At 36.6% G+C, this 15,616-nt stretch overlaps 3 protein-coding genes and 1 long non-coding RNA gene across 4 annotated transcripts; all 4 read right to left on the bottom strand.

Annotated features, from left to right (window-relative positions):
• Positions 1-1,165: 1,165 nt before the first annotated feature.
• LOC141914261 (uncharacterized) lies at positions 1,166-2,836 on the bottom strand. Its single transcript, XR_012620746.1, has 4 exons — positions 2,628-2,836; positions 1,952-1,981; positions 1,640-1,697; positions 1,166-1,442 (listed from the first exon to the last, which is right to left on the bottom strand). It is a non-coding gene; the product is annotated as an uncharacterized LOC141914261 (long non-coding RNA).
• Positions 2,837-3,762: 926 nt separating this feature from the next.
• Positions 3,763-9,081, bottom strand: LOC141914003 (receptor-type tyrosine-protein phosphatase kappa-like). Its single transcript, XM_074805247.1, has 20 exons — positions 8,877-9,081; positions 8,704-8,800; positions 8,372-8,633; positions 8,146-8,291; positions 7,835-8,019; positions 7,582-7,757; positions 7,420-7,507; positions 7,235-7,311; positions 7,112-7,148; positions 6,937-7,046; positions 6,722-6,856; positions 6,439-6,596; positions 6,229-6,364; positions 5,987-6,142; positions 5,670-5,828; positions 5,401-5,535; positions 5,171-5,296; positions 4,912-5,048; positions 4,702-4,837; positions 3,763-4,624 (listed from the first exon to the last, which is right to left on the bottom strand). The coding sequence occupies exons 1-20, from the start codon at positions 8,932-8,934 to the stop codon at positions 4,550-4,552; spliced, it is 2,589 nt and encodes an 862-aa protein (XP_074661348.1). The 5' UTR covers positions 8,935-9,081; the 3' UTR covers positions 3,763-4,549.
• On the bottom strand, positions 9,065-12,113 carry LOC141914168 (uncharacterized). Its single transcript, XM_074805435.1, has 8 exons — positions 12,041-12,113; positions 11,671-11,865; positions 10,994-11,230; positions 10,259-10,498; positions 9,814-9,957; positions 9,385-9,708; positions 9,172-9,261; positions 9,065-9,075 (listed from the first exon to the last, which is right to left on the bottom strand). Exons 1-8 carry the CDS (start codon positions 12,111-12,113, stop codon positions 9,065-9,067), a joined length of 1,314 nt encoding a protein of 437 aa, XP_074661536.1.
• Positions 12,114-12,601: 488 nt separating this feature from the next.
• LOC141914167 (uncharacterized) lies at positions 12,602-13,838 on the bottom strand. The gene is made up of 5 exons (XM_074805434.1): positions 13,826-13,838; positions 13,501-13,773; positions 13,014-13,164; positions 12,817-12,885; positions 12,602-12,747 (listed from the first exon to the last, which is right to left on the bottom strand). Exons 1-4 carry the CDS (start codon positions 13,836-13,838, stop codon positions 12,876-12,878), a joined length of 447 nt encoding a protein of 148 aa, XP_074661535.1. The 3' UTR covers positions 12,602-12,747; positions 12,817-12,875.
• Positions 13,839-15,616: the final 1,778 nt, after the last annotated feature.

Genomic DNA, 15,616 nt, shown 5'->3' with positions numbered 1-15,616 from the left:
TCGAAGTGTGGGATTTCTTCATTTAGCTGAGCATCTTACAAAACACAAACTTTCGCCATTTTTTGTTTTTGTATTGCACAGCCGTTAGTTAGCCGCAAGTGGATATTAATGGGGAATATTAGCGATGTGAATATTCGGAACAGTAATTACCAGTTTTAAGGATATCCAATGTAATAATATCCAGGCTACCGATCGAATTCTTCAGTTGACACGAATGAGATCCATAATCAGACGCCTGGACTGATTCGATAGTAACTTCCCAGCACATTATATCTGACCTGAACCAATTAGTTCTGTATATAAACTCGTGGATGCAGTTTAAACTCGTCGCTTGCGGATTTGCATAGTAGCCTATCATAAATCTAACGCTTTCCCCTATTTTTGCGGCTACAGGTTTCAGTTTCTCTGAGAGCGTTGGTGCATCTGTGAAAAATGAAAAAGTTTTTGGTCACATTATCAGAATCATTCTAAATACAGTATTCATCCATAATCTGAAAGTCCTTATAAATGGGTACAGGATAATGGTGCCTAGAAACTGGAAAACTCTTTATTGGCTGGTTACTTACATTGAACATCGACAGAAGCGATATTACTGAAAGTAGAACCTCCTGTATTGGTCGCATTATATCTGTATTGTCCTGGGGCCAGTTGCACAGTCATGACTTAAGTCCAAAAATGGTCTTAAATCATAAGACCGGTCTTAAATTGTTAGATTGGCTATAGAACTAAGTTGGTCTTAGACTAGTCTTAAGTCTAAGCCATGACTATGCAACCAGCCCCAGAATCAGTTCTTGATACATTATCTAGGGCTAAATAATCATTCGTGGATCCGATTAGGATTCCAGAAACCCGATGCAGTTGAGAATTGCCATACGAAAGTGAAACTATCAGGATTTCCACCAGTTCCTGCACAATTAAACCGAATTGAACCGCCTTCCCTTACGACACAGTTTACTGGAGTCAGCGAAACAGAATCTGCCGAATCTATAGAATATGAAACATCTACTTTTCATTTTACGGGAAAGAAGAATATTTTAGAAATATAATATAACCTATATATAGAAAAAAAAAGTTTGATAAAATAGAAAAGAAAAATTATGTTGTTTAAGGTGTTATAGACGTCACTTACACAATACTGACAGTGTCGTGGAGTTGGTGACCACATGAAAAGACACACCGTTCTGATAAGCAGTACATCTGTATTGCCTTCCATTTTATCCTTATCGGTTGTAACTACCAAACTACTAGTAGATACCCGACCACTGTGAGGACCAGGTTTATGATTGATTGCTGGGTTGGGTGAAACATTTGTCCATGTTGATACCCCATATCTGTACGCCCAGACAATTGAAAACTCTGGGTTACTGGAGTCAGAGTTTTCGATGTGCCTTGGACAACTGGACCGTTTGGAAATTCAGTCAGCACAATGAATTCGGGTGGAACTGAAAATAGATATCGCTACTGACATGGATTTGCTTTGTAAAGCCCAACGCACACAGCACAACTATACAGTTCTGCTGCTGTCCTATAAATAATTAACAAACAATTCACAAAATTACCAATTTACAAGTGGAAATTCTAAGATAACCGTTTGCCATTTCCCAAGCGACATTGCGAAAACCTAGTAGATTTTATTTACCATATATTCATGTGCACTGCGTCATTAGCAACAACACCGACATCATTGGCAAACACTTCTGTAATGAAGATGAACACTGATTTAGAATATATCGCAGGTACCGCTGTGTGTGGACAAGACGTTTGATATTCTAGTCCGTTTTGTAAACAGTTAAACCGCGATCGAGATTATGAGCATGTAGAATTAAAGTAGCACTGTAGCACGACCCGGCTTCAGGATTATATTAACTAAACGCACGTACCAGTGTTTCCAAAACTATTAATATTATACTATTATTATTATTATTATTATTATTATACTATTAATCCTTACCTTCCTATACATACTGTAACCGCACAAAGCCTTTAATAGAAATAGTATACAAACAAATATCATGGATGATAACACCGTGATGTCTAGGGGCTACTAGTGGTCAGTTTAGGATCGTTAACGGGGGAAAACGAACCCATTGGCCATATGTAATCACTATGATAGAATACATGTACCTTCGATTCTATGATAGCCTACCAGACAAGCTTTTTCAGAAACTTCAACAATTGAAAAAAAAACTGGGTCAACCGAATAAGCTTTAATTTACACTGGCTAAAAATTCGTACCTTGTTTCTCATTTCTGCTGAGCTTAACCCAAGTTAATTTAAAGTCCGTGGTCTATACCCCTCCTTTCAATAAAGATCTATCTACAAAGATTCGCATTTTAGGCTACAAAAATTGTTACCTTGTTTCTCAAATTTCTACTGAGCTCATAAATTGACCGTCTATCTACCCTGTACATGACTATTTTTGTTTTAAATCATGATCAATCTAACAATAACAGACCCGACAGTTATAGAAATGAACTGATTACAAATTTCATCATGTTTTACGAATGTGACGCTCAGCCGATTAGGAGAAACAGAGTATAAATATTCTATATCAGCCTAACTATAGTGAATTGTATAAACATAATAAAAACACGAAAAGATGATAGAATATAATTTGTTTTTCTTACCTTTAGCGATGTAGATACTTGACCTTCGTAACGCTAATAAAAACAATAGCAGAGCGAAAATAAACCTTAAGAAAGTAGATTTTAACGCCGCAAAACGATGTTACAATGTACGAGCAAACTGCTTTCTGATGTATAATACTTGAACGTTCGGTCACATGAGTTTAAAAAAACGTCTTCCTATTCAGGAGTGTATTATATAACTGACAATATAAAAGGTGCACGGTGTTAAATGAATGTATGCGTCGCATCTGTGAAATCCGCGAAAGCGTCGCCTACCGGTCTACCAGGAAGTAAATTGCGATTTACGTATTTTATGTTTGAAAATAAAACTTCGTCGTTCAAAGGAAGACGTGTCTGAACGGCGATCAGTGAAAAACTCTGCGACAACTTCCTCTTTTCAAGATAGATATGTTCTATTACGAAGAAAATTGTTGGAAAATTATTGGAAAAAGTTAAATGGGAAAATGAACATTGGGCGTCAAACGTGTGCAGTTGGTTACTCTTATTACAGTCAACAAGATGAGAAACCTTGCATTATGAAGTACAGACAACCATTTGAATGATTTTTATGTAGTTTAGAAATTATTTTCATTCGGAAGTTTTTGATACGTGATGTTTTTGTAAATCGCGCTGTAAATCTTCGTGAATACACGTAGTGCGATATCAGAATAGAATGTCTTAACTTGACAACAAAAAATCACCACAATATTCTAAAGCATGTTATGAGCCACAAATGCTCAAAAGTTGGTCAAAGATCCACTGATTAACTCTAACCAACTGACCCCCGGAATCGTAAGTCATTACGTGCTTTATAATCTCCGTGATTATTTTGTGTTGATCCAACCACAAAAGAAGACTCCTTTCCTAATAAACTAAATTCATTATTACCAATGTTTATCATATGAATCATATTGTTGAAATTTCAAAAATGGCTAATCATGTCTTTTGTTCAACATCAGAAAAAGAAGTATTTTTGGTTAACTATTTCTAAAGTAAATCTATGAGTTCATGAAAGACTTTCCTTTTGTAAAACGAATCAAGAACAAAACAAAATAAAACAGAAAGCACCGAATGTATTTCCGGAAATGAATTTTCTTTTGTTAAACAAGACAAAAATAAAAACATTAAGTGAAAAAATAAACATCAAATTCAAATCAGTAAAATCTACATATTTTATTCTAGATTATGTACAATATTCGAGTTCATTATGAAAGTAAAATAATCAGTTATATTCATATAAGGACTGTGAGTATAATCAATAAACGTGACAACAGGTAACAACTAACTGTCAGTAGTTATGTTTATTTTATACTAGAAATTACGAGTTTTCGCTTTTACTAGTGTATATGTATATTAGGTGGATAGGTGGATAACAGTGAGGGAAGGAAGTGGATGATACACGATGTGAACGCGGTGATTACAAATATGAGTTTTTAGATTAACTAAGAATATCTAATTAACAGTGACAATTACATAAATCATCTTTATATTGAAATCTATTTCTATTGAGAAATATCTGAATATATCTTTATTTACATTGAAATTATAACATAATACAACACTCAGTTTTATAGATACATAATTAGATAGCTGATATATAAATTATATATGAATATAATTCATGAACAAAAAAGTAACCGTAAACATAAACACAATAAAACCGGACAGTTTCTGGAGTAGACCTAAGGTTCCTCAATACGAAAAGTACGTTAATCTTTATGTCCAAGAGTCCAAGCAATATTTTGAATAAAACAATTTAAAAAGATACATGATTAAACTAGTAAGTGAATTTCGTTGCCTCGTGTTCCAGCTAGTGGCGCCATCACTCGGTTAATGCCAGGTGTAAAGTAGCAGTTCAGGTGCCTTTAGTCAGATTCCCTTTTTTGATTGTTTGCTTTTCTTCAGCATTTCGAATCATAATTCTAACTAAGGTTCACATAAGTGTCGAATCCTTGTAAATAGAATATCACCAGATCGTGTAGAAACTTGTACTGTTCCTATGAATACGAAAACAAGAAAAATACATCTATAAAATAACTCGTGAAAATACAAAGTAAATCGATTAATTTCTTACCAAATTTGGAATGAATTGAGGTCGAGTCATTCGTAGTTTTTGTATACAGTGATAAATGTCGATTTGTTCGCTAGATGGCGCCTTGGTGATCAGTTCAAATGCCGCACAAAATAGCCCTGCTCTCGTTGTGCTGTCCCTGTAAAATTTGCATAATCGATAGAATATGTGATATTGTTTTGAATAATTGACTGATGTTACTAAGATACGAACATGCAATGTACAACAATAGGACTGGTCACGTGTTCTCTTGTAACTAGATTCACAAACTCGAATAGATATTGTAAATTAGGAACCGACTCATCCTCAGGCCATCCTAAAAACTGGATCTGACGAATCTGATGCGATTCCTGTGAAATCAAAGAAATAAAATTGATCTGATCAGGTCATAGTAAATAGCAATGTCGAAGGAAATTCCGAAAAATGCAGCTATATTTCTCTGAAAAGTAGCTACCGAAATAACTCAACATACATTCTGTTTTTGGAGGATCAAATTCCGGCGAACGATGGTCTTAAAGGGCAATGATACCTCCTCAACAGTGACTGTAAAAGGACTGCATTTAATACTTCCAGCTGCAGGACAATAGTTTGCATATGTCTGAAATTATAAGATATATTCTGAAAAAGGATTCCCACGAACCAGACCGTCATACATTTAGAAGATATCTATACTAAGCAGTGCTAGACTAGGAGTAGCCTTACCGGATCTTGTGGACATTCTTGATGCATCATCACAATAAGTTCACAGTTATAGTCAAAGATCATTTGCCAAAAGTCAGTAATAGTATTTGCCATTGGACTTTGTGTTGCTATAAACACGTTTTTATCTGTGATCGTCTGTAAAAAGGAAAGTATTTCAATCAGATTCTTATAACTTATCGATATCTCAACTGAAGATTATCGAGGCTTAATGCCCCCCCCCCCTCTACCAGATATTCCACGGATAGCTATTAATTCAGAATCAAACTCACGTGCACAAATGAAGCATTAATGAACCCTTTATGTGAGAGTTGCGGTTGATACTGTGCCTCGGGAAGGATGTCTTTGTATCGGGACTTGTTAACATTGTTGAGTAGTTTGGCCATTGCTAGTGATTCCTCGTCCTGAATCGGAGTTGATGCCTTCAAAACCTGCATCAGAAAACAACGCATTGGGTAATTATTTTCTTCAAAACCAAACCAAGGAAAAAAAAATTGAAATCTAGTTTATCTGGGTCAATGGATTCATTGCTGCCATCTGTTTGTTATCCAAAACCCTTCATCTCATTTTGGCCGATCTTAATACGTACAAGAAATTGTTCCTCTATTTTATCAGACACGTTTCTAGATACAGGACGCATTGCCTTTCTTTCCTCGTATGATTCTCTGAAACTCGTGGTCGGGTACGCCACCGGTCCCAGTACCAGTTCCTCCAGTAGAATCTGGTGCACGAGAATGTACTGTTTCTGAAGTAGATAGTAATAAAGGAACACGTTGAAGTTTTCCATTTTGGAAACGTGAAATGAGAGGCAGTAACTTTATTAAGATTTACCATATTTTGGATCATTTCTGGTCTTTGTTGTCGTAATTTCCTAAACATGTCGAATACGTTAACAAGTCCATCTTTCTTGGCTTTCTCAAGAAGCTGCTCCGTTGCGATATAACAACCCGTCCTTCCAGCACCAGCACTGAGAACACAAACAATAACATATCTAAACGTGTCCTTAACTGTAAAGGACTGGACGATTTCAAATTAATTTACCTGCCATGAACCAGCACAAGTCCCTGATCCGGGTCGGTAAGACGCTGTTTGATGAACTGTTGCATACGAACAACAGATAAAGCCGGGAACGGTACACCATGATCCGGCCATCCTCGATAGTGAAACACTAATAGATTATGTGCTTGTTTGTGGCCACGCTATAAAATAAATGAAATGTTACTTATCGGGAGAGTCTATTAAAATCGATATCTGAACCAAGCTTATAGATAGCAGAAATACCAACACTAGGTCACTCATGATAAAGCAATGACATGATCATTACCTTTGTAATGGACAAGAAATGTACGGCAGCCGGAGGCTCAGTGTGTTTTTCCATTTTCTTTGCAACTTTTACTGTTATATCTCCATATCGACCTTTCGTGTTCAGTTTTGTTGGCCAATATAAATGATACTTCACCTGCAAGTTAAAAATCAACGGTACTTATTTTTCTAAATTTTGCCTGTTTACGCTTCAGCATCTTAGAGTATTTTTGCAACCTTCTTATCTTTGCCTTGTCCTTCAGTCAGAACAGTAAGTACAATGATAGCTGGACATTTCTCTTGCCAGATCATCCGCCAATGGTCATTGATTGTAGATAGCAATGGAGCTGAAAGAACAAGTTAGATGAGTGAGCGCACAAGTAACACGCAACAATTGAATCATGAGACTTACCCTGGCAAGCAATACATATTACATGACCAGTTAGTCCCTGAAAATTAAATTCAGAATTTCCGTTTATATACAATAGGAGGACGTGGCAACATTTTCAAGAGCAGAGAGGGATTGATTTATCACCCGAATATAATTGGCATTGATGTAATCTGATGTTGGATCTTCACCGATTTGTTCCAGAACAACTCTAGTCGAATCATCTAGAAAAAACCACTCAAAGTCAATGAAACTCAATAGAGATGTTTCACAAGGCAACTCTTGTATTTACGACAGAACTCATGTCTATATAATGACCAGGCAATACTTACAGGCCAATATGTTTGGAAACCTGTTTTTCTCAAGATTCTCCACTGTCTCAGCGCAGGCGCTCAATCCTCGTCTGAATTTGAGAACACTCTAAAGAAAAAATAGATCCAGAACATGATCACATGTCTTACCCACGAGCAGTCGCAACCTCCCAGCAATTTTACCTGAAATTCTTCATTCATATTCTTCCACTCATCAGAGGTCTTCATCAAGGTCTCTCCCAACAGGTCACAAATCATAGTAGCGCCTTTAGAAGCGATTTCGTAGTGATGATCCTCGCCATCTTGCGTTTCATCTACAGCATTCGGATCGTCATAGATATTGAAATACGCGGAGCTTACTATAGGGAGAGGAATCATAGTGTTAAATGTTAAAATAGGCTACAACTTTACAAAACCTCACGGTCTTGAGACAAACCTCTTGAAAATGCAGCATTTGCACTAGCTGTATTTTCTTGTCTCGGTGATTTAGGACAATTCACATAAACAGCCTCTGCTTCTTCTCTCGCCAAAGGTATTTCAATAGGTTTATCAGAAGGTGAAATATTCCCCATGGATATTTCTGCATTGTTCGATGCTTGTTTAATTTTGAATCCACCGCGTCTGAAAAGTTAAAGCGTCCATATAGTGGGTAACTGAATGAGGGGGAACTTTTGTGAGAATAGGGGCATTGGGCGATTGTCAAATGATTTGCCTTGGACTATAGAGGTCGCCACTATTTACTCATACCTCCAAACAATATATAGAGCAACAGCAACCAATAACAGTATTAGAACAACTGTCACAACGCCACCTATTATCCCTGCCTTACTAGACGATGCTTGAACAGTGATTCTCTCTTGCTGTTCTATTGGTGGATAATGCCGAAACGTTTCCTGAAAAATCCCCAAAAAATGGCTAGAGTCACCTCCAAATTGGAAACTACAATTCACATTCAAAGACAAGATGAACTCACTCCGTTATAATTGACAACGATTCCTAAAATAAAACTGTAAGATTTTCCAGTTTCTAGAGGAGCATTAAAGTAACCACAATAGTCACGTGTGTCACCAACTATAAACTCAGAGGGCACTTTCGGTGGTAGAACTGCAGTAATATAAACTGATAATCCTCGCTGTTTAGCTTCTCCGTACGAGACGTACTGTGATTGGTTGACTGCACGCTTCCGGCGACGGCTGATTGGTCCATCATGTTTCTTGACGATCACCTCGTAACCGCTGAAAATCAGAGAAAAATTGTTTTATAAGATCATGCATTATTTATAGATGAAAATAAGAGGACACTTACGTAATGTTTCCAGTATTAACACGTGTTATTTGAAGTGTAACAGTCGTGTTTGTTATCGCTGCTTTCTTGACAACCAGTAGGGGAATTGTTATTTCACCTGAAATATCAGTAAGTGACAATGTTGACAAGTGACATCAATGAATACTTGAGGTCATTGGGTTCAAATTACTCACCTGACCAAAAGCTAACACTGGCAGGTGACCCTTCCCCTTTACTATTCGAGGCAAACATTGAACAGTTGTATTGAGTAAAAGGTATCAGTGACGTCGTTATGTCTAAAGTTGTGATGGAGCCTTTGATTTTAGGTTTGTTGATTGTTTTTATGTCTGTTAAAGGTGTTGTGGAAGTTGTACTGATGGGTTCACACGTGAGCTGAAAACAGATAGGAGACATGTTACAGTATAGAGCTGGTGGTGCCCTCTACTGGTCAGAATAAGATAATTCCTACCCGATAATTAATGATGTCACCATTTGGACGGTTTGGTGGTGTCCATGTCAATGTTGTTTGGAATGTATCCCTTGTAGATGAGAAGTCGAGAGAAGCGGGAGGTCCTGGTACTGAAATAAACACCACAGACAAATTAAGTAATGCGATTCTGTGAATTGACATCTACTTGATGACGACAGCAACATGTTTTACTCATTTACAGTTTAAGAGTTTATTAGAATCAGGGGTTTTACCTGCACACAAAGTTAATACTGTACTAGTCATACTAGTCAGACTCGCAGTTGATATAAGTTGACCGTTCACTAATTTCTGTAGTCTAACAGCTATCTTATACCTGGTATAAGGAGTTAAACCAGTAATTGTGTGATGTGTAAGGACTCCTGCAGTTTCCTGATTAGTCCAAGTCTTTTCTGATATCTTACGATAAACGACTTGATACAGAACGCTGACAGTACCACGTCCTGAATCTACTACAGAACCCGAGTAAGCTGTCCAACCGACTCTTACACTGTTATCTGTCAGCGCAGATTCTGTTAATAGCGAAAACAACTTAAATTCTGAAAATAGATTGATGTTAGTTTTAGATGAACAAGGATCTTTACTTTCAGTCGTTTACAGTTGGGACCGAGATTCTAAGGAATCTCTGATTCAGTGTAATATACCTGACTCGCACCACTTTCCGATGTAATTCTGTGAACAGCCAGATTCACAGATCCCACTCAAATAGTTACAACTTTCATTGTTGTAACATCTACATTCAATCATACATCCAAATGAGTTCGATCCCTTACTGCAACCACCGGGTGCTAAACAGAAATTCAAATTTGATACGAAAATATGAACTGTTTGAACATTCGGAAATACATTCCCATTACAAGTCACTGAATATTTTTATGAAAATCGATCTTATTTTAACAATAATATAATCCTTAAATGAATGGGTGCTTAAAACAAAATTTTGGTAATAAAGGGAGACTTCTTTTCATTTCAAAATTTTTCGTTCGGGGGTAAATTCTATATACAAGTCACTGAATATTTTCGAGAAAAGCAAAATCCATTTCCATACTCTTTATAGTTTACACATATATATAGTCATGTAAAACTTACCGATATATTTGAACCCGATAACTTCTATTTCTGCCAGGTTGAGATACTCTGCATTACTAATGTTCTTGTGTTGAACGGTGACGTATCGTCCAACTATAGGACCTGGGCTGCACGCTAATGTTTTATGCCTACCACAGAGAGGGGGACCCTGGTAAGCACATTCCTGGTTAGATGTAGAAATACTTGTATTGGTGCCATATTCATTTCCAACTCGAATCTCCAGGTTGCGCGAACGTTTTTCTTAGAAAAAGAATTAAGAAGCTTTGAAAGATGAAAACAAATAATAATGCACGACATCCGGGAAGCTGAAGATTGCTTTGGGTGCAAAACAATTCTATTCAAATTCTTTAGAAGAAGAAATATAAAAATAAATTAATTGTTTTCGACAGGCGCACGGCCCCTAACACAAATTTATTGTTATCGACTGAAAATGTTGACACGTTGAAAAAGTTGATTCAAGATTTTCCAATGACGTATTTTTTACGAAGTTGTCATCCATGGATACCACAGACACATTGTTGTCGAACTGACTTTATTTACAGATTATTGATTATTGATGACTCAGAGTTCGATATTTCGGTAGAGTTCAAAGTTTCTCGGGTCAAACTTTTCTGAAAAAAATCACTCATCTAAACTTGGTTTATATTCAACCAGGCTTTTCGAGCTGAAGTTATATATTCTTTTTCTATCAGATTTGGCCTAGATGATCAATCAACATTAATAATTTGTACTCACTCCACTCGTCTCCAGGGTTATCGGTGCAACCAGTCGCATCTGGTCTATCCCAAAGTGTAACTTTTTGTACCACGCATTGAGTTCCGAGATCAATTCTTATCCAGGCGTTTTGATCCTCTTCAGTGTGACATAGATCATAGAAAGTTACCGTCCTACCATCTGTACATTTACTACCGGAATCAGTATACCCCGGGTGAGTGGATGACGCTGTAACTGTTTTACCACGAGCCACGTTTCCTACAAAACACATTTTGTGAATAAGAGATTTGAATTATTTCACGAATTTTCAAGACGAACAAAAACAAATTGATTCAAAGTTATTTCATGATTTCAAATAAAATCAAACAAAAGTAACAATTTTTTCTTTGCGCTATGAAATAATTAGAGTTGATCTCAGTTCCCGGATCAATCATAAATATATATTTTTACCAATAAATAAATAATTCCCGCTTACGGATTAGTGACGTTAATCCGTATACGGATTAGTTTTAGTGTTATTCGGTTAATCTGAGATAAATCTAATGAAATTTACATCATTCATTTGTATTTCTTTTAGATTTATTTTTGTAAAGGCTTTTACGGAGTTAATCCGTTAATCTGATATAAATCCGAGGTTCAGTGATATTTGACCTGACCCCGGTTTACTGGAGCAGAAACAGATGATACAGAAAACTTACCGATTTGACAAGCTGGTCCGGTCCATCCTGGTGGTGTCCAGGGATACGGAGTTTTTATTGTAGACTCACATGCAGTGTTAGGATTTGGACACGTTAAAGCGCCATCTGTATTCTGACCTATCATTGGACATTCGTCCACGGCTGTATTACTGCAATGACACTCCCAACCAGTACAACTCTTCCCAAAACATTTCGCTGAAATGACAAAAAGAAGATTATTTTACAAAAATATTCTCCAAATGCTGTTCTCCAACAATAATTCTCTTCTTTCTCTGGTTATCATCGGTGCTCTCTTATGGATTGAAATCGTACAATTTACGATTTCCGCATTTTTTACAGCTCTGGAACCAACGATTATTGATAAACTCACCTGATGTGTTTGTGATGAATAAACATAGAATCAACAACAGCAGAAAACGAAAGATGTTTCTTTCACGGTACATTTTGTCTGTCTGAATGACGCAATATGATATCGCTCACATATCTATGCAATTAACTTCCTTTTGATTTTCAAATAAATCATTTTAAAGGAAGTTTAAACAAATTTCAGATTTGCTAGTTTACTTTGCTCTGAGGGGGAGGTTAGGAAGGAGGCCAGAACAGAACATCAAGGGTCACCGTTAACTGAGTAGGAAAAAAATAAATAAAAGAAAAAATCTTTGAAAGTAAAAAGAACAAATTATCAAAACAAGAAAAAAAACAGTTTAATCCATAGTGTTAACGGATTAACTCCACTTAAATCCTTAGCACGATAGACATGACACCCCTTTCGTGTAAAATGAGACAAACCATTGGTTTTCCCCGTATCAGAAAAAAAGGCATCAGCTGAATAGGGTGACCACAAAGCTAATTGATCACCAATTAAAATCATTAAAATCATGGATCATTTTTTCCTATCATTACTTCCTTGTATGAATACGTGAATCCGGGTCATTGTTTCGATAAACTGTAATAATAAAAATACGTTTAAAAATGATGAAATTGTCAAAATAATAACATTCAATATTTAGAAGTCTAGAAAATAAATTCATATTTCTATATGAATAATTTTTACCTGTCGTTAAATCTTTAGTTTTACTGAAATAAAAGAGTGACGATTTTAACTCGATTTTTTCAATTCTTCAAATTTCTGGGTTCAGCAAATACCTTTTGAATAGACGGTACCGAAATAGTCGGTTTGAAGGACTAATGGGATTCGAACCAAATCAAACTAATCTGTAATTGATGAGTTATGTATTAGTGATCTGTTATTGATGAGTTTTCTGTCATTTAAAAAGAAGGTGGCATTTGGTGCGAAACAATTAAAGGGACGACAACAACAAAATGATTCCATAAAAACTTACATTCCACGTGATTTATTTCCTCTGTTTCTGAGTTGTTTTATCGGATACACGAGTAGAAATATTACGATCAGAATGAACGCAATGCTACCAAGAACCACTCCAGCAATTATCAGCGGGACTAAAGACGTGACGGTCCACGCATTGTCATCGACTGAATGAAGAAATTAAGTTTGAAACGCGAAATTTCAATATCTTAAACAGTAGAAGTGCAAAGATCGGTTCGAGGATAGGTCATTAGTTTCAACGAATAGCTGAGCATTCCACCTGATGATGGCTGTTAGTCAACAGCCGAAACGTTGTGGTTTCATAATATAAATTTGATCGTATAATTTTAAATTCGAAGTGTGGGATTTCTTCATTTAGCTGAGCATCTTACAAAACACAAACTTTCGCCATTTTTTGTTTTTGTATTGCACAGCTGTTAGTTAGCCGCAAGTGGATATTAATGGGGAATATTAGCGATGAGAATATTCGGAACAGTAATTACCAGTTTTAAGGATATCCAATGTAATAATATCCAGGCTACCGATCGAATTCTTCAGTTGACACGAATGAGATCCATAATCAGACACCTGGACTGATTCGATAGTAACTTCCCAGCACATTATATCTAATCTGAACCAATTAGTTCTGTATATGAACTCGTGGATGCAGTTTAAACTCGTCGCTTGCGGATTTGCATAGTAGCCTATCATAAATCTAACGCTTTCCCCTATTTTTGCGGCTACAGGTTTCAGTTTCTCTGAGAGCGTTGGTGCATCTGTGAAAAATGAAAAAGTTTTTGGTCACATTATCAGAATCATTCTAAATACTGTATTCATCCATAATCTGAGAGTCCTTATAAATGGGTACAGGATAATGGTGCCTAGAAACTGGAAAACTCTTTATTGGCTGGTTACTTACATTGAACATCGACAGTAGCGATATTACTGAAAGTAGAACCTCCTGTATTGGTCGCATTATATCTATATTGTCCTGGGGCCAGTTGCACAGTCATGACTTAAGTCCAAAAATGGTCTTAAATCATAAGACCGGTCTTAAATTGTTAGATTGGCTATAGAACTAAGTTGGTCTTAGACTAGTCTTAAGTCTAAGCCATGACTATGCAACCAGCCCCAGAATCAGTTCTTGATACATTATCTAGGGCTAAATAATCATTCGTGGATCCGATTGATTTCCAGAAACCCGAAACAGTTGAGAATTGCCATACGAAAGTGAAACTATCAGGATTTCCACCAGTTGCTGCAAAGTTAAACCGAATCGAGCCGCCTTCCCTTACGACAGAGTTTACTGGAGTCAGCGAAACAGAATCTGCCGAATCTATAGAATATGAAACATCTACTTTTCATTTTACAGGAAAGAAGAATATTTTAGAAATATAATATAACCTATATATAGAAAAAAAAGTTTGATAAAATAGAAAAGAAAAATGATGTTGTTTAAGGTGTTATAAACGTCACTTACACAATACTGACAGTGTCGTGGAGTTGGTGACCACATGAAAAGACACACCGTTCTGATAAGCAGTACATCTGTATTGCCTTCCATTTTATCCTTATCGGTTGTAACTACCAAACTACTAGTAGATACCCGACCACTGTGAGGACCAGGTTTATGATTGACTGCTGGGTTGTGTGAAACATTTGTCCATGTCGATACCCCATATCTGTACGCCCAGACAATTGAAAACTCTGGGTTACTGGAGTCAGAGTTTTCGATGTGCCTTGGACAACTTGACCGTTTGGAAATTCAGTCAGCACAATGAATTCGGGTGGAACTGAAAATAGATATCGCTACTGACATGGATTTGCTTTGTAAAGCCCAACGCACACAGCACAACTATACAGTTCTGCTGCTGTCCTAGAAATAATTAACAAACAATTTACAAAATTACCCATTTACAAGTGGAAATTCTAAGATAGCCGTTTGCCCTTTCCCAAACGACATTGCGAAAACCTAGTAGATTTTATTTACCATATATTCATGTGCACTGCGTCATTAGCAACAACACCGACATCATTGGCAAACACTTCTGTAATGAAGATGAACACTGATTTAGAATATATCGCAGGTACCGCTGTGAGTGGACAAGACGTTTGATATTCTAGTCCGTTTTGTAAACAGTTAAACCGCGATCGAGATTATGAGCATGTAGAATTAAATCTGTAGCACGACCCGGCTTCAGGATTATATTAACTAAACGCACGTATCAGTGTTTCCAAAACTATTAATATGCTGCCTCTGAGAATTAACTATTATCAACAATACCGGTATGGTGGTCCTTAACTGCCACTGTCACTTAAACCAATGAAAACTGAATTCAGAGTCTGAATCGACCCACAAAATGTAGATGCTAATCCTTACCTTCCTATACATACTGTAACCGCACAAAGCCTTTAATAGAAATAGTATACAAACAAATATCTTGGATGATAACACCGTGATGTCTAGGGGCTACTAGTGGTCAGTTTAGGATCGTTAACGGGGGAAAACGAACCCATTGGCCATATGTAATCACTATGATAGAATACATGTACCTTCGATTCTATGATAGCCTACCAGACAAGCTTTTTCAGAAACTTCAACAATTGAAAAAAAAACTG

This window comes from Tubulanus polymorphus, chromosome 12, assembly GCF_964204645.1.
Source record: "Tubulanus polymorphus chromosome 12, tnTubPoly1.2, whole genome shotgun sequence".
Classification (NCBI taxonomy): Eukaryota; Metazoa; Nemertea; class Palaeonemertea; order Tubulaniformes; family Tubulanidae; genus Tubulanus; species Tubulanus polymorphus.
This window is presented reverse-complemented; position numbering and strand designations above follow the sequence as displayed.

Bases quoted from the DNA above. Each gene is read 5' to 3' on its own strand.
- LOC141914003 (XM_074805247.1), bottom strand. From the start codon at position 8,934: ATGTTTGCCTCGAATAGTAAAGGGGAAGGGTCACCTGCCAGTGTTAGC. The intron at 7,758-7,834 runs GTTTGTCTCAAG...CTCTCCCTATAG, and splicing joins AAATGCTGCATTTTCAAGAG to TAAGCTCCGCGTATTTCAAT. The intron at 5,829-5,986 runs GTACGTATTAAG...TTTCTGATGCAG, and splicing joins AAATAGAGGAACAATTTCTT to GTTTTGAAGGCATCAACTCC.
- LOC141914168 (XM_074805435.1), bottom strand. From the start codon at position 12,113: ATGTACCGTGAAAGAAACATCTTTCGTTTTCTGCTGTTGTTGATTCTA. The intron at 10,499-10,993 runs GTGAGTACAAAT...TCTTTTTCTAAG, and splicing joins TAACCCTGGAGACGAGTGGA to AAAAACGTTCGCGCAACCTG. The intron at 9,709-9,813 runs GTATATTACACT...ATCTATTTTCAG, and splicing joins CGGAAAGTGGTGCGAGTCAG to AATTTAAGTTGTTTTCGCTA.
- LOC141914167 (XM_074805434.1), bottom strand. The intron at 13,165-13,500 runs GTAATTACTGTT...TTCTTCATTCAG, and splicing joins ATTGGATATCCTTAAAACTG to TCGATGACAATGCGTGGACC.